Source organism: Solanum pennellii, chromosome 7 (assembly GCF_001406875.1).
Source record: "Solanum pennellii chromosome 7, SPENNV200".
NCBI lineage: Eukaryota > Viridiplantae > Streptophyta > Magnoliopsida > Solanales > Solanaceae > Solanum > Solanum pennellii.
In genome coordinates this window covers 74,911,904-74,936,384 of record NC_028643.1, presented here as the reverse complement: position 1 = coordinate 74,936,384, position 24,481 = coordinate 74,911,904, and the positions used below count along the sequence as shown (strand labels likewise).

Sequence of the window (24,481 nt, the reverse complement as noted above, 5' to 3'; positions counted from 1 at the left end):
AATAAACTGAACTCACACCAAATTTGATTGGTGTAAATATTCTTTAACCATTAAGCTTTTATGAATGTCTTAACACAGATATCTATCTTTAAATAGCACAAGCTTTCTTTGACAATGCAATGCAAGTATATACTCTTTACAATAACTTATGAATGTTCTACGAACCTCTCTAGCTGACAATTCATAATAATTCTTCATCTGAATGAAGATCTTCAACATTAAAGTTGTGTTTCCATCAGAATTTAGGCACAACTAGTGGATGCATGCTTGTATATCAAAGAAGCACATATTAAGAGGATTTATGTTTCCTAGCTTAAAAGGAGTAGAATGCTTGAGTCGATTTGAAATATCCCACACATGACAGATAAAGAATGGGAGAACATAAAATAGCCTTAAGATGCTTTGAGTGCTGGCGCATAGCTAGAGAAGCTGTTGTCAGAGTTACGTCCCTATAGCATCACATCAGTAATACAAAGGATGTCTCCTTGAGGAAAATTGCAATACTGACCAGAAACTGTCCATAGATATACTCTGTAGAAAGAGAAAATTAAAGGGTCACATGCAACAAAGAAAATTTGATATGCACCACGGTTGCAGAGCTTTTACCACATTAATTTCCAAGTACTGACCCTATGGGCTTGTATGAAAGGAATCCATTCCAAGTGAAATCTGTACCTTAGCACTAGCATGAATAATTAGGAAAAACTATTGTAGTAATGTCACAACTAAGATATCTGGACTGTCATACAAATCTTGAGAGCTCATCTGATAAATAGTTGACATAGTCTCTTTACCTTATTGAAGGATCATACAATGTACAGATTTCCTTTCTTCAAGGAAACCATCACATAACCTGATCCCCTCCCTCAACATGAGCAAATCCTATATCCCACTGATAGATCTTATACAAGTTCAGTGAATCTGATATCAGTTGAAGCTAATACAACAAAATTCCCCGCATGAGAGAATCCAATATCTATAACAAAATTCTCCACAATTGGTTATTTTATCCAGAATCTTATCTTCCTACTTATATTTTCAATAACCATGGTGTTCGGACCAGCTCAACATGATATGTTGGAATTCAAAAATATTAAATTTACACACCAAGAGAATCTAATTCTAATAAATAACTAAATAGTTTTTATTTTTCCACCATAATGCACTAGAGCAAGAATTGAATCATAAGATGATGATAAATTATTGGTGTCACCAGTAGCCTAGGAAGGCAAAATAATGCAAATGTCTCAAGAGTCATTAGGTCTGGAAGACGCACCCAACTGATACCCTTGGATTATACATCAACCAGATGAACTTTCACTTCATTACTTCCAACAGATGAAGTTCATTCTCATAAAAAATGCTCACTCAATTTCGTTTTGAGACTACATTATTATAATTTATACAGGAAAGAATTTTAAAGACACATGAAAAAGGTATTAGTAATAAACAAGCACCCATGCTGAAGCATAATTAATGCAGGAAATGAATTCCAGTCTGTGCAAAGAAGAAAGATTAGAACAACAGAGATAAATAGTTTGATTTCAATCGCTTCAAGAACAGAGGCTGTGTTTCCTTTAATGTTGAGATAACAAGAAGTTATAGGAACTTCCACTTGAAAAGTTCAATCCCTAAGCACAAGAAAATAGACCTAATTTCAATTCCTTTCCTCTCAAAAAAGAAAGTAGACCTAGTTCCTAAGTGTTTCACTATACACTCCTTTCTGGATATAAAAAAAGGAAAATCCAAATAATAACAGTAGGCAGCCCTTTTCACATGTAGGAAGTTTGAATGCCGAGACAATATTTTTCACCACAATGTGACCACAGTTATTCCCACTTGGACTTCAACCTCGTGAAATAACATGAGCACACAACAGTATAGAGATCTGTTGTCACCCAATCCAAAGCCGTGGCAACGATATTCCACCCATGATGACTCAAGGAAGATTACACAGCATAAGAATCTGATCAGCTCATATGAGTTTCAAACCAGTTAAAGATTTGCTCAGACTGCAAACTGGTCATTTCATGATAAGCAAACGCAAGGTTCATTTCTTCTTGAATGTGATTTGCTATGGACTTGTCCGGGAGAATAATCTCTCTCTCTTTGAGAGCTTCCTTCCATTGTATTGCACGCCCGTCATTTCTCATGAAACCTTTTGTATCAACAAAATCCTTTTCCTGGAACAGACTATACAACTTCACAGAGGTAGCTAGATCAAGACCAGGAATCCTATCAGATAATAGATTAGGTGACAATGCAAACTCCATGCACTTGACCTCTGCAACATCAATGCCTTTACCCTGCAGGAGTGTCAAGTATCTGGCTATTCTCACACTTCTCCTTTTATCTTTGGGCATGTGCACAAAAAGAGTAGGAGGGTAACTCTTCTGAATGTCCATTCGATCAAACACTCCCTCAGCAATCATTATTGTTATGCTACTGAATCTTAAATCAGTTGCAAGGACTGAAACAAAATATCCACCAGATGAAGCACCCAAAGCTACAATAGGCAGACTTTGAACCTTTTGTTTCACAACCCACCATTCGATAATATCTTTAACGATCAACCTTTCCTCTTCGATCGACCAGCACCTCCCAGCACTAGACACCGCAAGAACAGCAAATCTCCTAGCTAAGGCATTAAGGACGATAAGCCTTTCTTCAGGTAAACCCACACAATTCGGACACTTAGGTGATCTGTCCCAAAAGTTCGCCGCTTTACCATTACAACCATGTGCCAGAAACAGAATTGCCTTGGGTGAGTCCGGTATTTGCCATATTAAATCTGTTTCATTTCTGAACTCCACAGTCGGGTCTAACTTAACCGAAAAGCTAAAACTACTCAAATTTTCCTTCACTAAACCAGACAACGAATCAGATTTTTCTCCAGTTTCCCTACACAAAACCCAAACTAGAACACAAATCAAAACAAAAAACATAGTAATAACAGGCATTTGTATACTCTGGGCATTATTTCTTTGCTTCAGCATCCTGTTTTCGCGTTTGAACATTCCTAGAAAACAATCAATTCAATAGGATTATTACTCTATAACAGCAGTGCACATTTGAAAATACACCAAAATATAGTTTTGAGTAACACAAAGAGAACAATAATCCCAAAAAAAAGTTAAAAACCCTATAAATTTTTCAGCATAATTTCCTTGAATCAGGATTTTTCGTTCAATCAAATAGAATCACATCCTAAACATACGATTTAATTAAAAGTTATAACATCTTTTGTTGAAATACAGAGATCAAAAATCACAAGTAATCAAAAATATTTAAACAAAAGCCCGATAACTACGATTCTGAACACCAAATTACAACGTGAATCAATACTATGAAGCGAGTTATTGCAAATTACCTTCAAGCGTTTATCTTTTGACGTCTCAAAACACCTAATAGATCAAAATCAATTGTATTCCAGAAGATTTTACGACTGTTCATATCAGTGATGATGAAGAAGGAGAGTGAAGAAAGATTAATTACACGCGCCACGATGCGAGTACGGGTGCATTTTACCAACTATACTTTCGGGTTTGGGCTCGGGTTCGGGTCATATTTTATGGATTAGGCCTTGGGCCCAAATATATAAATGGGAAATTTTCACATATAGCCACTTAAAAATAATTAATTACTCTCCATAGCTATAGTTTGATAATATTTGTAGCTATATGTTATATGGAGGAGAGAGGCGAGTGAGACTGGGAGAGAGAGGAGAGAGGCGAGAGAGAGCGGGAAAAGAGTAAGAGAAAAGTGAATTGTATATGTATATTGGTAGATAATTGTATATTATACATATATATTTGTATATATGGCAAGAGAGATTGGGAGAGGGAAGAGAGAGGCGAGAGAGATCGATAGAGGGAGGAGAGAGTCAAGTGATAGAGGGAAGAGAGTGGGAGAGAGGTGAATTGTATATGTATATAATTGTATTATATACATATGCATTTGTATAAATAGCAAGCGAGATTGGGAGAGGGAGAGAGACAAGCGAGATTGAGAGAGGGAGGAGACAAGCGAGCGAGAAGGGGCATAAAGTGGGGGAGAGGTGAATTGTATATGTATATAGGTTAAAAATTGTATATTATACATATGTACTTGTATATTCTGACGAATTATACATGTACAAACGTGACTAATTATACAAACTAGAAGTCAGCCCACGTAATTAATGTATAATGTTAGATATGATAAATAATCAAATAATATAAATTTACTTTGTTGCGTAATTTTCCCAGTATAAAAAAATCATAAAGAACTTAATGTTTTCGATCCTTTCTATTTCTATTTGTTGTAAGGGAAATTAAGGAGAATAACCCTTTTTAGTTTTAAACTATCAATTTCTTACTTAATTTGGCATAATGAGGCTATAAAATTAATTTCTCTTTATTATTCATTATTCAACGTTTCTTTAATAACTTATGTATGACGTCCTATTATTTTGATCCCAATAGTAACATTATGAAACAATGCTCATTGATTTCGAAAGAGACACCTTACGATGAGTAGTGACTTGAAGAACTATGCGTCGATGTGAGAAAAACTTGGGATTATAAATTTTGGTGGGCATATCGGTGTAAAAACTAAGGTGTATGCAAGTGTGAAGTGACTTAAATTAAGGAAGACAAAACATAGAAATTTGGTTTGTTGGTGTACATTAGGAGGTCAATTAAGTCACTTCAGAAGTTACTCAATATGTATATTACGTGATCAACATTATATATACATTTTATATGTTTGATATTATTAATCATATAATAATGAGTTCAACCATATTATATTGTTGACTTCATAACTTATTTCCTTCTTCATTGTTCTTATTTTGGCTACTCTATATTTTAGCTAGCGTGCCCATAAATTAAGCAAGTGGTTGAGTTACCATCTTATATGGTATTGAAATATCGATTAATTCAAATTCATGTCGATGACTCGTTTAAAAGGAAAGTGTTGACACTTATATTCACATTAGCAAACCTGAAATGATAAAAGATGAAAAGAAAAAGGAAAGAGCTATCTGAGTCCACAGAACTCAATGTGTGTCCTTAGGAAATTTAATCCCCTCAAATATTCGAAGTTATAGATTAATTCCTCTGAGATAAAACGAATTAATCATTAAAGTAGAACAAAAAATGCTTCCTAATAAAATTATTTCCTTATATCTAAGGTTCAAATTTAAAACTGTTGATTAAAGATCGAAATATTCAATTCATTGTTGATAGTACGTAAACAATTGGAGTGACACATAAATTGGTTTTGTGGTGTTGTGTGGATATCATAGGTAGTGGGTCAGATAAGAAGTCCTTAGAACATGCATTGCTACATCATGCACAACCTTCTGGTTTCATTTTCACATCATATCATATTCAATACATGTTTAAAATAGTTCCTTACAACAATGGGCATGATCAAACGGACCCCAACCATGTGGACTTGTGCTTTGTTTGGCTGTAGCCACGTTACCCAACTTTCCATTTCATTCATTGATTTCACTTTTTGACTTATATTACTTCATGTCTCCATACATATATGACCTCAACTCCCTCTTTGTCCTCTCTACACCCTTACGTAACGTCGTGGTATAGCGATAAATATCTTTTTATTTTTAATAAAAATTACAAATTTAAGTTTTCGACGTAAAATTGTTTTGATAAAGAATGTTTTACAATCCCACCCCAATTTAAGTGAGTCTTTTTTTTCTATGCGAATTTGAATTTAGTCCAACTCTAAATAAAGGCATAATACATAATTGTGCCCTTTAACTTGACTTTGAATTACATTTACGCCCTTCAACTTTGTGTGTGCATAAGTAGACACTTAAACTTGTATAAAGTTGAACAAATAAACACATGTGTCTTACATGTCATTCTACATGTCATTTTTTGTCCTACGTGGTGTCCTACGTGTATTTTACCGTGTAGGACTCATGTGTTTATTTATTCAAAAGTTGGATAATTAAAATGTCTGCTTGTGCATTATGAAAGTTGGAGGTCAAAGTTAAAATTTGAAGCCAAATTTAGGGTCTAATATATATATTATCCCCTAAATAAAATATGGCACACCAAGTTTAAATAAAAAATTTTAAAAATTGATTTGAAGATGCAAATTAAGAATTTCCTCTATGTGCAGAGACCCTAGTCGTCAAATCATGGTGGAAAAGCAAATCGTTTATTTTCCAATACTAATAAGTGTGTCATATGCTATAATTAAGATGTACGTAGGAAGAGAAGAAATAATAAGTTAATCGACGTATTCGGAGGGAGGACGATGATTTGAAATTTATGAATTCATGTTTTAAGATTTACAAAGTTAATAATTGAATTTGATATTAATAATTTGTATATATACTAAATGAATTTCTTTAGATAAATATCTGAGTTATCGTATTCATACTTATTTCTAACTCTGCTTCAAGACTACTAAATACCTTTTATGAATGAACCCGATCTAATAACAATATTCAAACACTAAAAAAATGAATTAATTTGGAATGATTGGAGTACTTATTTGTATGGTTTTTCTTACACGATCATAATCGTCAAGAATTCGATCATGTCAAAATGGAATATGATAATAACATACTATTCCTAGAGATAATTTATGTATAGTACTATATTGGATTGTTTAGCTACTTTTTGACTTATTGGTGAAAATGGTGAACCCAAAATTGAGTAAATTGGCCATATTATCATAGGTACTGTTTGAACGTCAATTCTTGTCTATACATTATCTTAGTTGTCATATATATCCTTCGTTTCAATTAATTTATTTTATATCTTTTAATCCGATTAATAATTTGAATAAATAATAAGCAAATTGAAACAAAGTTAATACCTAAGTAGGAGTTGTATTTAGTTATTGTTCTTACAAATATTATTTTAATTGTTGAAAGTGAAAATAGAATTTTAAATGTTTTCTTAATTCTAAATACAATTTCAAGTTCTATATTGAAATTGTCATGACCTAATGCTAATTTACAAATAAATTTGGTAAAAGTTTGACAAAGTAAGATTATGATTCTATGTTTAGCTATTCTAACCCAAATTCATCTCAATCTAATAATCTTTGAACGGATTAATGAACCACTTATTTATCAACTCATCCACAGTGATTATTTACTTCAGAAGTAGTTGTTTCAGCTTTAGTCATTCGAATTTTTGATATTCCTTTTTATTTACCATCAAACAAAGAGCATCTTCTCACTTAAAAAAAAAAGGGCTATTGCGACGTTTCTTTCATACATAATACAAATGATTTGAATCGCCACAATGAACTATAACGAAGCTGTGTGAAAATGACGTAACAATCTTATCAAATCACAAACGTATCACAACGATTTTTCAAAAATCATCGTAATATATATTGAAAATCCTAGCTATTCTTATTGAAAAATCTCATTGCTATTATTTACTCAAACAAGCATGAAACACAATGGATGTGAGCCATTCAAAAGCTTAAAAAGGTTAAGACTAGCTTCCAAAAGTGTCCTAGTTGTGGAGAATTTTCAATTCTACACGGGTAGTACTAAAAAATGTACTAGCTAGTAGCCAAAACACATACTAGCACAATGGGCAAATAGCAAATTGAAGATAAACTTTCCTTTTTCTATTTCACCTTCATATAAGCAATATATAAGAAGTCTCTATCCTATGTATATTTTTATTTTTTTTGTCTTAAGCTTTGTGTCCCTTTTTTTGTGGGAAACAAAAAATAGGCAATAACATCAAAACAAGATGGTCCATGACACACACACACACACAAATAGTAGAGTAAGAAGAAGGAGAATAATAGGGCAATAAATCCAAACAATGTAATATCTTTTTTATCCAATAACGCGTACCATTCACCTTTTCCAACGCACAATTCACTCTTTCTTTCACATGCCAATGTTTCGATTATGATTCCGTCATTTCTAAATAAGTGATGTTTTTAGCTTTGACATATCTTTTAAGACAGTGGCGTACAAGGATGGACCTAGAGTTGAACCCCTTGGCAAAAAATTAAGTGTATATTTAAGGTATTTTAAGAATTTTTATGTTTATATATTGATTTTGAACCTCCTGAATATATTATTAGAGATTGACTTAGTGATTTAGGGGTTCAAATCACTAATCTTTTTTTTTCTCGAACCTCCTTAATGAAAATACTGAATCCGCCACTGATGATGTAGCCACCTATAATCCATAATAATCAATCGAACATCCTTCATTAAAAAATTATAAGAGATTAAATTTTCGAACTTCTATTACTATTTTTAAGAAATTACCTATTCATAACTGATGAACTACAGCTGATGTAAGAAGTGTTGCTTAATTACATGAAACTTAATCGCAATACTAATTCAAAAATTTTGAAGTAGTGGAAAGTAAAACTTTAAAAATATGTTTAGTGGCAAAAGTCAAAAAAGGAGAAAAACAGCAAAAGAAAAGCCTGAAATTATGTTAAGTACTAATTATTAGTAGTAAAACCCACTAAGTTAAGCAAAATTAGCACTTTTAATGTAACAGTACATGCAGGAGACAAGATTAATTTGCCACAATTTACCTCCTCTAATTTTTTTATTCTTTCTATAGCTATAACCTACATGAGTTCAATTGTCAATATATATATATATATATATATCACTTTTGTAATATATACAGATTGTGATTCGATTTTGAGTGAAAACGACAGTTAAAATAAAATAAAAAGTACTAAAACTAACGCGAAAAGAAAATACATTGAGATTAGAACAAAATATAAAAACTCATTTGTAACGAGTTTTTCATGTCAAGTAACTAAACTAACATTTCTTAGATTGGAATGCAAATATAAAAACAGCATATGAGTTGAAATTGTACAGATTTCGATTTGTAATTGGGAATTGTAATATTTTCCCTTCTCTTTCATCAAAATATTAATGACTTGTCTGTTTTATAAATGGTGGAGGATTTAGAATTTTTATTAAGAGGGTTTGAATAAAAAAAGAGTAGTGTTTAAGATTTGAGGTTTGAATCCCTCAATCACTAATCTTTTATTCAGGAGGTTTAGAATCAATGTATAAATATAAAAATTCTTTAAAGTACCTTTAATCTACAACATAACTTTTTGCCCGAACCCCCTCGACAAACTCTATGTTCGCCCCTGTCCATAAACATACTCTTCAATCTATTACTTCCTCCGTTTCATAAAAATAATCTAGTTTGAGTTAACACAAAGTTTAAGAAAAATAAGGAAAATTTTTGAATTTTGTGATCCTAAATTAAAGTTATATCAAATGTATAAAACTATCCTTTAATCTTATAGTCTTAGACATGTCACATGAAAAATTGGAATTAAAATGTTATCAAAAAAATAAGAGATCATTCTTTTTGAAACAAACTAAAAAATAAGAAGGTGGTATTTTTTTTTAGGAATATAAATTAAATGTTAATTACATTCAGTTAAATATTTGAGTACGTGTCAAAATTTGATTGGTTTAATTAGTGTTTGCTTAGAAGGAAAGCTCGTATCGTCGGGTATTTGTCGACAAATGGCAGACGAGGGGAGAAAAAAATTACTGGCATTGTTATTTGTCGGTGATTTGAAGGGCAAAATCGTAAACTGACAGAAAGATCTAAAGGGCAAAAAAGGAATAAAGAATAATTTATCTCCTGTACGTAGTAGAATTTTTGTAGCTGCTCTGTACTCCCATCTAATTTCCCTTCAGCATTTAACGCGCCTATCAGTTTTGGCTTTTCGGCTTTGTCGTCCCCACTTTAATCTTTACACAGCCAAAAGAGTGTGATCTATAGTGAAACTAAATATAGAAACTGAACAATCTTCATTATTAAGCTTCTGAAGATTTCAACGAGCTATCAGATTCTGTTTTAAGGTAAATTTTCTGCTTCAATTTAATGCTCTTTCAATTGATTCTAGCTAGTTTGCAATTTGATGCTCGTAGTTTTTGTAGTTTTGGATCAATCACTGATTTGAACAATTATTTGACTTTTTTTGATATTGAATTGGTGAGAATGTTGTTGATGAATGATTTATGGAGTAAGAGTTACTTAGCGTGCAGTTTGAAATTTCTCCATACGGATTGAGTCAGTGATTTTCGCTGTTTTGAATTGTTTTGTGTGTGCGCTTACGATGTGTATTTGTTGAAGCAGAGGATGAGTATGAGTGTGGAGTGAATGAGCACTCGGGCAAGCGGATCTGAAGCTGGAACCGAGAAGAAATGAGATTATTTGTTTGGAAGAAGAAGAGGAAACTGAAGTTCAGTATTGATTAGATGATGAAGTTTTATATATCGGCGACGGGGATTAAAAAACTGACTATATCGAGTTCCGTCGCTGTTACTAGCGGCAGAGGTGGCGTAGGGTTGCCGGTTATTATGAAAGGGAAAGGATTACCGTCGGTGACTCGCCGGATATCTTACCGGACGTTGTTATTGCCGGCCGTTTTGGTTCTCGGTTTACTTTTAACCTTACTGTTTTTCAGAATTACCTTTATCATGCTCGAATCTGCCGCTTTTTGCTCTTCCCCTATCGGTAAACCTTTTTTCCCAATTGCATTTAAAAAATAATAATAAAATTTCCATTTAATTTGTTTTTCATTTTGTGGTTAATAATTTAATCTTTTCTATTGGTTATTGTTTTTAAATTACAGGGTGTCTAGGATGGAGGATTTTCGGCGGGAGTGACTCAACTTTGGTAAACCATTTTAAAAATAATTTAACGCAAATTTTACTCATTCACATATATCTTTGTGGCTATTAAATATTCTAAAATTTAGGTGAAACAAATTTTTTATTTTTACCATTTTGCAATCTATCCACGTGGGAGCAACTTCACAATTTGGATCAAAAATTGCTTTTTAGAGTACCTTTTTATTACAGTTAAAATTGTACCCATACTTTGGAATATAAGTTTTTTACTCATCCATATTGACAGAAAAATTTAATCATCAAAAAGTAAATTTTTGTCTTCAATTTTTTACCAATCATAAATATTCCCTATCATTTCATAAAAAATGACCTAATTTGATTTGACACGAAGTTTAAGAGTATAAAGAAGACTTTTGAATTTTGTGGTCCTAAATTAAAGTTGGATCAAATGTACAAAATTATCCTTTAATCTTGTGGTCTTAAATATGCCACGTGGAAAACTAAAATTTAAATCTTATCAAAAAAAGAAAGAGTTCATTCTTTTTTAAACAGACTAAAAAGGAAAGAAGATCATTCTTTTTTAAACAGAAGAAGTAAATATTTGACTAATGATTTTTTTTTTACTTCTCCAAAAATTAAGCTTCGAAAAATACATTTGATCATAAAATTTCAAAATTTAACTTTGAAGTTGAATTTCGAAACCACTCTCAGAGTAAAAAAAAAAAGAAAAGAAAAGAAAGTTTCTATATGATTACCACTTGATTCTCAAAATTGCATAGGATGAATATTTCTCTATCACTCTTTTTTTGGTTGGATTCCGCCAGGTAAGACTTATTAAGCACAAAGATGTATCAATATCTTATTTAAAATCCTTTTTCAAAGTTTGAAATAAAATTTCTAGTTAGCTATAATGAAATTTTATCTATTTCATCATATATGGTCACTTCCTATAAACCCATACATTTCTAGGATATTAGTGAATAGTAGTAGCTGCTGCCTTGGTTATTTCAGGCAAAAATAGTAAATAGAAAAAACAGGTACTTTCCCCATACCTACTAAATATATTACGTACAACTCAAGCATATTCTCTACTTATAGTTCCAAGGGTAACGCAATGAAAGGAATTGTCGGTAATTGACATCCACTTGTTGGTTTTTGTAATACATGGTCACTAGTAAACCACAATATGATTCATATGTAATACTATCATTCTGACTAGGGCTAAGTAATGTTGTTTTCATTTCTATTCTAGACTTTACTAGTCCCACTTGTTATATAGTATTATTTGTAATACTAGAGCTAGACCATAGTGTAGCAAAAATAATAAAGTGCTGCACCTTACTTCCGTATAAGTCAAAATTGCTCTTGGAAAAAAGGACTTTCATCTGGGATATATGCCCACTTGACTTTATTATTTAAGAGATTGGTTGGCCTTTCTTATCGTTGCATGTCCACATCGATATTGAGTATTGATAAATGATAGACTTAGACAAACAATAACTATACATGATATTGTCTTTACATACATTATATATTAGTATTACTTACAACGATTAATTAATACACATTTTTATACTCCCTCTATTTAGTTTGACCTGATGCAAAACTTAAAAACGAAAGAAAGTTTTTTGAAACTTGTGGTAAAAAAAATAAGCAATAGATGTAAACATCATACATAGTTCAAATTTTTCGTACTCTCAGTATTTATTGTTACCAAGTATTTCTGATGCTAACTTTTCTTCCTTTTTGACCATACGGTGAAAAAGATCAGAGAAGAGTTGATGCGCGCATTGTTGGAGGCAACAAATGATGGTGACAATGGAAAAGAGAGGAGCTCAACTTCATTACCATCCTCATTCAATGATCTTGTGAAGGACATGACTTCAAATGGACAAGACATCAAGGCTTTCGCTTTCAAAACTAAAGCTATGGTAACAAGTAACCCCTTTACTTCACTGTACTGTGCTTTCCATTTTATCATTCTTGCAGGATCTATTTACTGTTTACTTTTTTTTTAATTAGTATACATTAATTATACACAATCAATCATACACATATTATACATTCGCAATCGCCAGCTAATTTAGGTTTTCTTATTAATGAGCAGTCATATAATAAATTCTCATATACCTAAGTTGTCTTTTAGTTTCTACTATTATTTAGCTGAGAATAATTTTTCAAATTTTATCACTTCCTCTTTGGTTTGAGAATCTTGAATTAGAAAAAGCACAAGTAGGCCACTTAGTCACATGAATAATCAGACAGCTGGTCTGTGATGCTCCATCACTCAAGCATTGGTGCGTGTTTCTGTTTTGGAATGCGTAATGGACCCACTTGTTGGTGCTCCGTGTAAAAGAAATTCTTTTACCTACCAATAATAAGTGGGAATGTCAATCATATATTGCAAATGCTCAGTAGTTACAACTTTATAAGACAGCTATATTAAGCAATTAAATTATTTCTAACAGTAGTGTAAAATGCTCAAATTACTAATAGGAGTAGATATTATCTTTGAAGCCATGAAAAGTAAGCAGATTATTATGAGATTGAAAGAAGATTAACCTTAGAATCTCTTAGTCATGACTAGGCAATACCTAAGGCAGTGTTTCACTGGTCACTGAGATGGGAGGAGAACCATGATGTTTCAGGTTTAAATCCTAGTAAAGGCAAAAAATACTACTCCAAGTTCCTCCTATTGGCCTATGTTTTTGATGGAATAGTTGAGGTGTGTGTAATCTAGCACAGACACCTTCATAAAATATGTTTATGGTTACGCAATGAAGATGCTGCTTATCTTTTTTTATGTAGTGAATTCTTTTACTATAGCTAGTTCTATTTGTCTAATGAATTTAAAAGTTAATTAGATTTTGCAAGGAAAATATTTCACATAGATTGGAACTTCACTAATAGATACTGCTTTCCATCATCCTGGAAGGGGCGTTCTACTTCACATAGATACTGCTTTCCATCTTCAATTAAAGATTTCAAGATTTCATTGTTTATGTAGACTCAGCCACATGTTACCACAGCGACTTAAATTAACAAAATTACATATTCTTAAGGGCTGGTGACCCCGAGTATATATCTGGAAGCTGAATTTGGAATGAGAATTCCAAGGCTTTCTTTACCTGTGAAAGAATAGGTATCTTTCTAGAAGATTGCTGGCTGTTTGGATCCAAAACTATCTGAGCCTGTTTTTGGTAATGGATTAAGTATAACGAACTAGAAAATAGAGTCAATTTTGGATGGACAGATGAAGTCCACTGATTTGTAGGACTAATAGAGGAAAGCAAAGAGACGAATTGGTCATCAACCTGAAATCAAATTGCGTTTAGGCTCTTCTCTCTAATACCATTTGAACGATTCCATTTAAGATGTTAGAAAAACTCCATTCTGGTGCTGCAGCTGCAGTATCGAAACTTATTTCTGACAGTGTAATACCAAGGGAAAGCTACATCATATGATCATCATCCATAACATACCAACCTGAGGGAGGGTCTCCAAAATTCCCTGCATGACATAGCCTCATGTGCCAACAGGGCATGTTTGTCGATAGTTAGATTGCATATTTTTTATTTCAATATCAGGTGTACATTTAAAGAATAACTCTATACTGAACTTTAAAGTGACATTTTGGAAATAGCAATAAGTTTATTAACTTTAAGTGACATGACTTCTTTTTGTAACTCCTTGAAAATTTCTTGACTACAGAATACATCATGGCAATTAAAATGGACCAATGTTTAATTGTTATTAACTTTTGAATTAAGTATATGTTTCTTTCTTTCCTTTGTTTAGATAATGAAGATGGAGCAAATGGTAGAATCAGCAAGGCAAAGTGAGTCTATTTTTTGGCACTTAGCTTCTCACGGTGTACCAAAGGGCATACATTGCCTATCCCTCAAGTTAGCTGAAGAATATGCTGAAAATGCTGCTGCACGTTCTCGCTTGCCTTCACCCCAATATGTTTCCCACCTCATCGACCCTTCCTTCCATCATGTAGTTCTTTTAACGGACAATGTGCTTGCTGCGTCTGTTGTAGTTTCCTCAACCATTAAAAGCTCCAGTATCCCAGAAAGATTGGTGTTTCATATAGTTACTGATAAGAAGACATACACAGCAATGCATGCATGGTTTGCTGTAAACTCTGTTAATTCGGCTGTCTTAGAAGTAAGAGGATTGCATCAGTATGATTGGTCTCATGAGGTGAATATCGGGATTAAGGAGATGATAGAGATTCATAGATTGATCTGTAGTCACAAGCTTGACAGCATGAAAAGGGAAAATATTCCAAACAAGTATGAACATGAAAAAGATTTGCAGCATCTACGGCCTAGCTGTACATCCCTCTTGAATCATCTGCGCATCTATATCCCCGAGGTAATAACTTAATTTAACACTGTTTTCACTGACAAAAGGATGATCTTGAGCATGGACATTTAATGAATAATTGATTTTTTAATATAATTTCATGGGTTCACAGCTTTTTCCAGACCTGAACAAGATTGTATTTTTGGACGATGATACTGTAGTACAGCATGATTTATCGTCTCTGTGGGAACTTGATCTCAACGGGAAAGTTGTTGGTGCAGCTTTTGACTCGAGTTGTGGAGATGACTGTTGCCCTGGAAGAAAGTACAAGGATTACTTTAATTTTACGAGTCCTATTATATCATCTAAGTTGGATTATGATCGTTGCGGATGGCTTTATGGAATGAATGTCTTTGATCTCCAGGCTTGGAGGAAGACTAACATCACTGCAACTTACCATCACTGGCTTAAACTTGTAAGTATAGTTCAACCCGAATTAGTTAATCAAAACTATAAACTGCATTGTCATTCGTTCTAAATGCCTATTTGTTACATGATCTCATCAATAGTCGAGAAGTGCTTTATGCGTAGCTGCTGCTGCAGAATATATCAAGTTGAGCATTCTTGCCTCTGATGCCCCAACATTTCCGTATTACACCCTGACATGCTCCATTTTAGTCCCACCATATTAAGAAAGAATTGTCATTGCTGGTCAGTAAGATGACAGTTCAGAAATAAATGATTGATACGCTCAGGCTTGTCTCCACATAGATTACATCTAGAGCACAACGAATCCTCTTCCCCATAATGTTTCAAGTCAATTATCATGTGAAATTACACGATAATTTGTTAGCTTTACTTCTCAAACAAAAAAGGAACAATCAATCTAATGGAATTCTAGTGTTCTTTGTCGCATTTATTTGTTTAAGCAGCTTCTTTAGTAGTGTTTGAGGATGTTCTGACATTGACCTCTCTTAATTCTATCTTACAGAACCTGAACTCTGGTTTCGAATTGTGGAATCCTGGAGCACTTCCACCTTCTCTAATTGCTTTTGAGGGTCATGTGCACCGGATTGATCCTTCATGGCACATTGCTGGTTTAGGTTATCGATCCATTATTGATGTCACACAATCTGTACTGGAAGATGGACCAGTTGTACATTTCAGTGGACCAGCCAAGCCATGGCTTGAGATTGGGCCCCCTGAGATACGAAGCTTGTGGAGCCGCCATGTAAATATGTCAAATGAATTCATTAGGAAATGTGGAATCATGGAGTGAACAATTAAGGGGACAAAGTCTCACTCTCAACGTGAAATGTATCAGAATTTAGATATATTCTGAGTTGGAGGGAAGAAGGTACAGCCTTCAGTCTCCAATCAGACCACACAGTAGTCTCCCTGTATAGACGAGAAGCTAGCATGCCATATACTACTCAGACTAGATAATGTTTGACAATCTTCGAGATGCAATAGGTTTATATAGGTATAGGTATTGTAAAAGTATTTTTCCACGTACGTTTCCTTAAATATATATATATATATAACAATACCTTAGTTCTACTCTTTGAATACTCTATTATATTGAGACCATATGTAGCTTAATTTCACCTATTATATGGGTAGATGATCGTCAACAACTCAAGACAGAAAACGCTTCTAATGAAGGTCAAGTGCAATCTGATTTGGTTATACCTTTTCAATATCTTCTGTGTTTATAGGAACTTATTCCGAAATTTCTACTGAATGTAGCTTATTTCTTCTTCTTGTAGGATGAACTAAATCAATGCTCTAAAGATATACATAATACTGTTTTTTAGTTTTGATTTGGGAGATGACATTCACTGACTTATATATCTGCTGTTTGTATAGCCTTCTAGTGAGTGAAACAACGCGTGATGAGACTTAGCAGCTGCAGATCAAAGTTCTCTAAATATTTATCCAAGATATTTCACAAGTTCTTCAAGAATTTCTGAAAAATATTTCAAACATATGTAACTTTACTTAACTGTAAAGTTTTCAAAAGCTCTAATAAGTATGTCAATTATTCTCATAAATGTTTGAACATCATTCTTATTTTCAGAACATTATATACTACTATGATATAAAGATAAAGAAATTAACAAAATACTTTGCTAGAGAATGTTGTATGTATAGTTTAATAGCATATTATTTATATAAGGCTGTAGAAGTGTATAGAAGTAGTCATAATATAACAAACAAGATTTTTCATTCCATAATTAACAGATGACTGAATAATATTGCTTGAAAATAAACAGTTTAAATCTCAGTGGCAATAATTATGATTATGATTTACAACACTATAGGTTAAAAATTGTAGTACACATTTCTGAAGATGAAGAGCCTTGACCCCAAATTTCAGAATACCTGCTCCATGATTATCAGCTGCATAAATAACACCAGCCAAGAAAAAAATGGAGAAATAATCAGCAAAAAATAATTGAAGTAATTAAGCACTACTAAGAATCACTATTCAGTAGCTATTTCCACATATATTTTGATTGAATGAAAATAAAAAACAGTAATGTTTTTCACAAGGAAAAATTAGGAAGTTTCATAATATTTTCGATACAATTTGTTTCTCCACCGTGTGTTTTCACAATGAACTGCTTTGGTGGGAAAATCATATTTTGTAACACAAATTTTCGATTGATTTGCAATGAAAAAAACCCTTTTATTTCTACTAGTGAAAGTGGAATTTCCTTAAAATTTGATCCAAAATTTATAGCCAAACGCTAACTAAGGTAATGAATTTTGGATCACGATGTTCTATATAAGATTATTTATGTCTATTAAGTGAATTTCTTAACACAAATACGAAATACACGCTAATGTTATTGTATTCCGACAAACTCCCATCAGTTAATCTTCCCCTGACCATAGCCTTAGTTCTTCTTAGATTTGACAAAGTTTCTTGTCTTTCTTTAAGATTCTGACAATCTCTTTACAACACATATAAATGAAGACAAAAAGTAAGAAAGTTTTGAGCATTGGACACAAAACATTAAGACAATGGGTGGATTGACTGAAAATATTTACAAGAGATCTTCTGTTGTTGGTAATGAATGACGTAAAAAGATGCAACCAACGTTTTTGAATAGAACAACCAGAAAGATTTGGGAGCAAAAGTGGCAAGTGGTGACTATTGAATAATTTTTTTTTTTTGGCTTGAGGTAGGTTAAAAGCAATCACCGTCTTCAAATAAAATACTTTTTAGTGTAGCACCATGAATGAGGCATAATCTGTTGTCTACTGGGTTCTCAACAAATTATTGAATGCATTTTAGGTAAACTTTTAAACACAAATATATGATTTGAGCCAAAATTATTAGATTTTACCAAATCCGTGGGCAAAGTTGTAGCTTTGACCCTGGTTTTGGTAAGAAGACCAAAAACAATTCTATAAACCTAAAATGAAGTTCCAGGTTTTTTGGACTATCAAAGCTATTATGGGATTAGTTTATCCCAGCTTTGATATAACAAAGCCTCCACTAATTGAAGTTTTAGAGTAAATAGTCAAAAAATAAAAACATATTTCAACTATTATTTTTTCGCTGAGTTTCACATCCTAATTGTACTAAAAGGTAAAAATTCCTTTTTTTACTACCCCTCCTTAGAGAGCTTTCACCCGTTTTGCTCTCTTGATAACTCATCTCTCAAACCTTAAAGATTAGAAATTAGGGGTGTTCACACATTAAAATTGAAAATAAGGAATATTTACCATCTGAACAACTCCCTATTATCGGAAGCTAAACGTTCACACCTCCCCTTCCATGACAAGTTTTTGTTTCATGGTATAAAATCTCATTCCATACTTAAAACCTTAATAAGTTTTTAGTAAAATTTATCACTCGTGTGAGTCTAACTAATAAATTACAAAATTATAATTAAGAAGGAAGAGAGGCATACACAAGCTGGAGAGGAGTTTGGTCACCATTGTCGCGACGAGAGTAATGAGGATTTGGTTCCAGGAGATTTACAGGCAGGAAGTTATTGCGAGCATCTTCATAATTTGGCTGATGATGGTATTGATGATCAGATCCTCCTCCTCCTCCGCCTCCGCCTCCAGGCATCAAGTTCATTTGCTCTTGTGCTCTCTCTACCTCTGCTATCTGCTACATATGTACATTTCAAGGATTAATTTTCAAGTTAAAACAAAAAAATTACCTAAATGATCAAGGAGGCGTTTGATCATGAAAATTTTTCAATTTTTCCGGAGTTGAACTCTGAAAAAGCACATTTTATCATAGTTGAATTCAAGAATTTGAAAAACAAAGAACATGTCTTTTTGACTATTCACTCCAAATCAATCACACAGAGTAGAAAACAACTTTAATTTGTCATGGTCAAACATAATTCCAATTTTGAAAACAAAAACTTTTTTTTAAAAAAAAATTTCACAAGGTAACATGGTCAAACGTCCATATACTAGTAGAGTCCTATCATAATATAAAAGCATAGAGAAAATAATAGGACCTTTGCGCGTAGATACATGTTGGCATTCTGCAGCTCAATCTCCTGTCAAGTGATAATATTAGTTCATGAAAATAAAATTTGGATAAGTTAATTAATGATCTATTTATTTATTAGCTCAAATTTATCTTGACTCATCTAAACGTAAAGATGATTCAAGTATGTTGTCTATATTCTGCATTTAAGGGTGTGGTTTACTGATCAATAAAGTGAATATTAAGTTCATGACGTCTCACGTTCGAATACAGTTGAGGCAAAACTACTAGGTAATTTATTGCTAGTGAAAGGTAGCAGATATCTTGTAAAATTAGTTTAAGTGCGCGCAAACTGACCTGAACATCATGATTATAAGTATATAAATAAGGAAAGCACATAAATTAGTAGTTTTACCCTCTTTTGCATGAGCTCTATTTCTGAGAAAAGCAATTCATTCTGGAAAATGATAAAATAAAAATGTCAGTTTTTTACCTTTGTAATAATAATAAGAAAACAGTGAAAATCAGCTAACAAAAAGTTGAATTATTTACCTTTTTGGAACGGACTCTACCAATGGCCTTTTCAAGTTTCCCTTCCAAATTCTTGAGGTCTCTAGGGCTTAAACTGCCCAATGCCTCTCCAACTATTTGCCTAAACAAAACAAAAAATCATAATTACAACAACTTTTGTCACTATTAGAAAATCGCTAATTTTCGACGTTCCATATTCTGTTAAATTCCAACAAAAGAATTCATTAAAAATTAGCGATTTTCTGATAGTACACAATGATTTATATTAGAGAAGTCCAATTTGGACTGACCTGTTATAAGTCTGTATATCTCGAATTTGTCGTCGCAGTTTGGATGCTTCTTGCTGGTAGTACTGAGGAATATATAAAAGTTTGAGTCAATTTAATCATTTTTGTGATGATTATAAAATATCTAATTCTCTGTGCAGTTGATACTAAAACAAAATACAAGTGTAACGGTCTAGGTCAACTAGTAAAGTATTTTGTTTTTTTAATTAAGGCTTTTAGACCTCACGATTTTATCTAAGGTTTAAATGAAAAGACGTCTCAACAGTAGAGTTCAACAATTAGTAATTGTTTATAGGTTGTAACACTTCCCTCCCCATCCTCCTTTTTAGAAACACAACGTCTTTGTTGAGGTTTGCCCTATCATAGTACCAAGCAAGGCACAAACTTTATTACCATTTTTAACATCCAAGCCCCCAAATTTCATGTTATTGTTTGTTTTGACTCAACCTCGGCCTTAGCCTCTAACCTCATTAAGAAGGGAAGCCACGAGCCCACGACCTATTGTGTTGAATCTTGAGCTAGCCTTACTCAACAAAACCGCGAGGTTATAAAATCCTTGAAGTGGTCTAGAGGATATGATCAGGTCAAAATTGACAATATATTGATAGTGCTAAGATATTTTTGTTTACACTTGTGCTTTGATGCAGGAGAGGTAAAACCCTAGGTGGACGATTAAATATAAAAAATTACATCTAAAAATAATGGTTTATATAAACAAGTTTACCTGAGTGTTAGCTTCAGAAACAGATCCAGTACTAGTGGAATCAGCATGGTGTTTCTTGTACCTATCAATAGTTGCCCTAACACTGCAAATACACACAAATTACAAAACAAATCATTTTTCAGATGTCACAATTCTATGTATTTTCCACCTGGAATGTGGAATTGCAATCCAAAAGACGGAGAAATTGATGATGATGATGATACAAACAAGAGCAATCCTGTATTCGTTTTGAAAATCGTCAATACAGACAAGGAAAGAGCAATTTTTAATAGGCAGAATATGTCACCCTTATTATCAGATAGTATGAACTATGTTTGTAACTTAGTAAATATTTCTTTTGAATGTAATGCTTCAGGCTGTATGGATGCATATTATATATAAATAAATTTAACTTTTTTAACCCAAAAAAAAAAACTACACAAAATGTCTTGTCAATCTTTTAGATGTGGACGCCTAGAACAAAATAAATATTGCCGCATCTATGTCGGAATTACTAAAAATGTTTTACTTTTGAAGAATTCTAGACTTACCCGTCCATATTTTTGAGAATCCAAGTAACATAGACTATTATAATTACAAGTAATGACCTTTCAAAAAGTTTGGATAGCCTGAAACTGATTTTGATCTAGGTAAAAAGTCAAGGTGAAGTGATTTTTTTTAACTTTTTAATATTTGGTTAAAAGAATGTTATATTTCCATATTTTTAAAACTATAAAATTAGAGTATTTTTGACGGTTGTACATTCCTCTTAAAAAGTCAAAATCAAAAGTTAAATTCTTCACAGAAGAAGTAGGGAGTAATTAGCTTTCTACCTAAAGATTATACTCTCTTTCCTTCCGTTCTATTTTATGTGGCATCATTTCTTATTAAATCTGTTTCTACTACGCTAGAAATAATTTAATTTCAAAATTCTTCTTTCACTCTTGACAAAATAATTTATAACTACACAGTTGTCCAAAAAATGTTTTTAAACCACAAAATTTAAAAGAACAATCTTTTTTTTTCCTTGAATATCATGTTAAATCAAACGATGTCACGTCGAGACGGGAGAAAGAGTTTTGGAAATTGTGATTCGTGAGTCTTCTTTTATCCTCTGGGTTAAAAGGATGAACAAGTAATTCTTTCTGCATTTACAGTAAGAGGAATTGAAGCATATGTAACCTTAATTTCATCGAGGTAGTGATTGGTTGTTCCCTGCCACGTTGGCTCAAGATCCAACAACATGATTGGCTACAATGTTTCTTAATTTTAACCATTGAATAATACCCCCAACGAAAACCCTTTTATCCCCCCAACATCCCAAAAATAAATTCGTCTTTACAATTTATTTATCTGATTTTGATTTGTGATCTCGTTGTTTTATCACAAATTATTTACCTTATGATTTTAAATATATCATATGAAAACGGAAAGTTAAAGTTAAAATATTTGTCAAAAGAAGGAAAGAAACATTCTTTAAGAAACAAACAAGAAAAAAGAAGTAAAACAGACAATTGAAAAGAAGAATTATATAATAGTAAACAGTAAAGATAAAAATAAAAAATATATATAATAATAGTAATGAGTTCAAATTATGATTTCGGTATGATTTTTTTAATAGATATATACAGGATATGTACAAGAGGTATTCGATTTTCATAAACCTAAATTCACCTCTATAATGACGAAATCAAAAATTTATAAATAAATTTTTTTCAAAAAAATATAATAATACCTAAAATCTAACCCACCCCTTAACTCCTAAAGGTAGGAATCTACAATATCAATTAGGTGTTTGATAGCATTAGCCTAAATCATGTATTTATGTTAAAGATATTCACTTTAACATATATACATAAAATCTATTCTCTACTCAATGAAATGTTATATTATTCTATAATTCAAAATTCATAACTTAAAAATTCTAGATCTACCTCCTTCCTAAAATTCTTTACCACTAAAATTAAAATCTTTCTCGATTTCGAAGAGATTCAACAACTTATGTATAGTTATAAGAAATTATTTTAATTTATTTATACGATATAATTTTCGATAAAAAAAATTGCAGGCAGTCAAAAGTCATTCTTCCCCATGTAAGAAAGGAAAGTGCAGTGACTCTTTTTCTCTGCCGTACTCCCTCTCTACTAAAATTCACCAACAAATGGTGAAAAAATAGGATACCAAAAATTAATTAATAAGCTTTTAGTTTGACTAGGTCTTCATAAATGTAACTCTTTACTGCTACCACTTAATTTCTCATATGATCACTTAATTAATTATTATTATGTTATTTTTATTTATTTTATATTTTGTATGCCTCTTGAAAAAAAAATGATTAATATGAGTATATTTTTATAGTACTCATATCATATTAATTGATGTATAATCTTTAATTTTAAGAAATAATTTTTGAAGAATAGTAGGAACTAATATTGAGGATAAATAGGAAAATAAGAGTTATCTTTTCTTAGTAGGTTAAAAGTAAAAATCTATTTTTGGTACATTTGACATATCTTTAATTTAAAATTATAAGATTTAAATTTTTTTTTAACTTTCTTAAACTCTGTAACAAGTTTTAATAAGACAAACAAATTAAAATGGAAGAAGTATCTCGAAATAAAAAGGAGAGGTGATTTTTAAGATAACAATTATTAGTTTAATGACCATATAAAAAATTAACTCCTCCTTTTTCTAATTAACTAGTAAAATTTATCGAACTAAATTAGGTAATAAGCATTAGAGTCAAGTCAAAGTTGACAAGGTTGAGCTAGAATGCAAGAGATATGTAAGTAAGGAGGAAATATCAAATACCTAAAGAATTTTAATTTTAATTTGCGTGACACTACAATTGAATTTTTTTGACAAAATTCGTTGAAAGTTGGCTTGTTGGAACCTCAAGAAAATTTGATATTTTTAAACCGTCGAGAAAAAAAATATATGACAAAATATTGTTGTTGACCAAATATGCGTGTCTAACTCCCTATTATATGATGTATTATACTCATAATCACATGAAACCCTAACCCTTATATTTCAACCCCACATTTCAAGAAATTATTAAAAAATTATTTTAGAAATAAATAAATAATTTTTGACTACCATGGAATTGGAAGTTAAATAAGTTCTACATCATGCCCTTTAAACTTTTTGACTTTTGACTATCACTTATTTGATTTATATTGAGTTTGAAATTAATTATTTATATTTTATTTAATATTTTTTTATCCCATTTTATATGAAGGTGTTACAATTAGGAGAGTTTGACAGATTTTTTCTTTTAGTGTAATTTTCTCAAACTAATTTGTTAAATATTTTGAATATTTAATATGTGATTTATATTTTGTATTTATTAAAAATATATACTTTAATTCATAATTAAAAATAAATGTTTTAACTATTGTATTTTGAACTTCTTTGCATAAATTGAGACAACGGGGTAGTTTTATCAAATATATAAGGCTCAATTAAAATTACTGAATTCTAAAGAAAGGGTATGAGTTTATTAGAATTTAATAATTTTAATAGAGCCTTATATATTTGATAAAACTATA

General features: G+C 31.8%; 3 protein-coding genes across 4 annotated transcripts in view; 1 reads left to right on the top strand and 2 right to left on the bottom strand.

Annotated features, from left to right (window-relative positions):
• Positions 1-1,515: 1,515 nt before the first annotated feature.
• Positions 1,516-3,511, bottom strand: LOC107026075. Its single transcript, XM_015226920.2, has 2 exons — positions 3,371-3,511; positions 1,516-3,019 (listed from the first exon to the last, which is right to left on the bottom strand). The coding sequence occupies exon 2, from the start codon at positions 3,015-3,017 to the stop codon at positions 1,971-1,973; it is 1,047 nt and encodes a 348-aa protein (XP_015082406.1). The 5' UTR covers positions 3,018-3,019; positions 3,371-3,511; the 3' UTR covers positions 1,516-1,970.
• A 6,149-nt stretch (positions 3,512-9,660) lies between these two features.
• Positions 9,661-16,635, top strand: LOC107024067 (probable galacturonosyltransferase 15). The gene is made up of 7 exons (XM_015224954.2): positions 9,661-9,859; positions 10,137-10,517; positions 10,636-10,679; positions 12,400-12,564; positions 14,432-15,013; positions 15,117-15,419; positions 15,936-16,635. The coding sequence occupies exons 2-7, from the start codon at positions 10,259-10,261 to the stop codon at positions 16,221-16,223; spliced, it is 1,641 nt and encodes a 546-aa protein (XP_015080440.1). The 5' UTR covers positions 9,661-9,859; positions 10,137-10,258; the 3' UTR covers positions 16,224-16,635.
• A 460-nt stretch (positions 16,636-17,095) lies between these two features.
• LOC107025381 (floral homeotic protein AGAMOUS-like) overlaps positions 17,096-24,481 on the bottom strand; it is a 9,820-nt gene continuing 2,434 nt past the window's right edge. The window contains exons 3-9 of one of the 2 annotated variants that reach the window (XM_015226172.2): positions 20,952-21,033; positions 20,231-20,292; positions 19,962-20,061; positions 19,825-19,866; positions 19,438-19,479; positions 18,871-19,073; positions 17,096-17,347 (exon numbers count right to left, since the gene is read on the bottom strand). In XM_015226172.2, coding sequence (XP_015081658.1) covers positions 17,344-17,347; positions 18,871-19,073; positions 19,438-19,479; positions 19,825-19,866; positions 19,962-20,061; positions 20,231-20,292; positions 20,952-21,033 — 535 coding nt within the window. In that variant the 3' untranslated portion in view covers positions 17,096-17,343. Of the gene's footprint in view, positions 17,348-18,110; positions 19,074-19,437; positions 19,480-19,824; positions 19,867-19,961; positions 20,062-20,230; positions 20,293-20,951; positions 21,034-24,481 lie in introns of those variants that run through there. The other variant, XM_027918247.1, reaches the window with a different exon arrangement.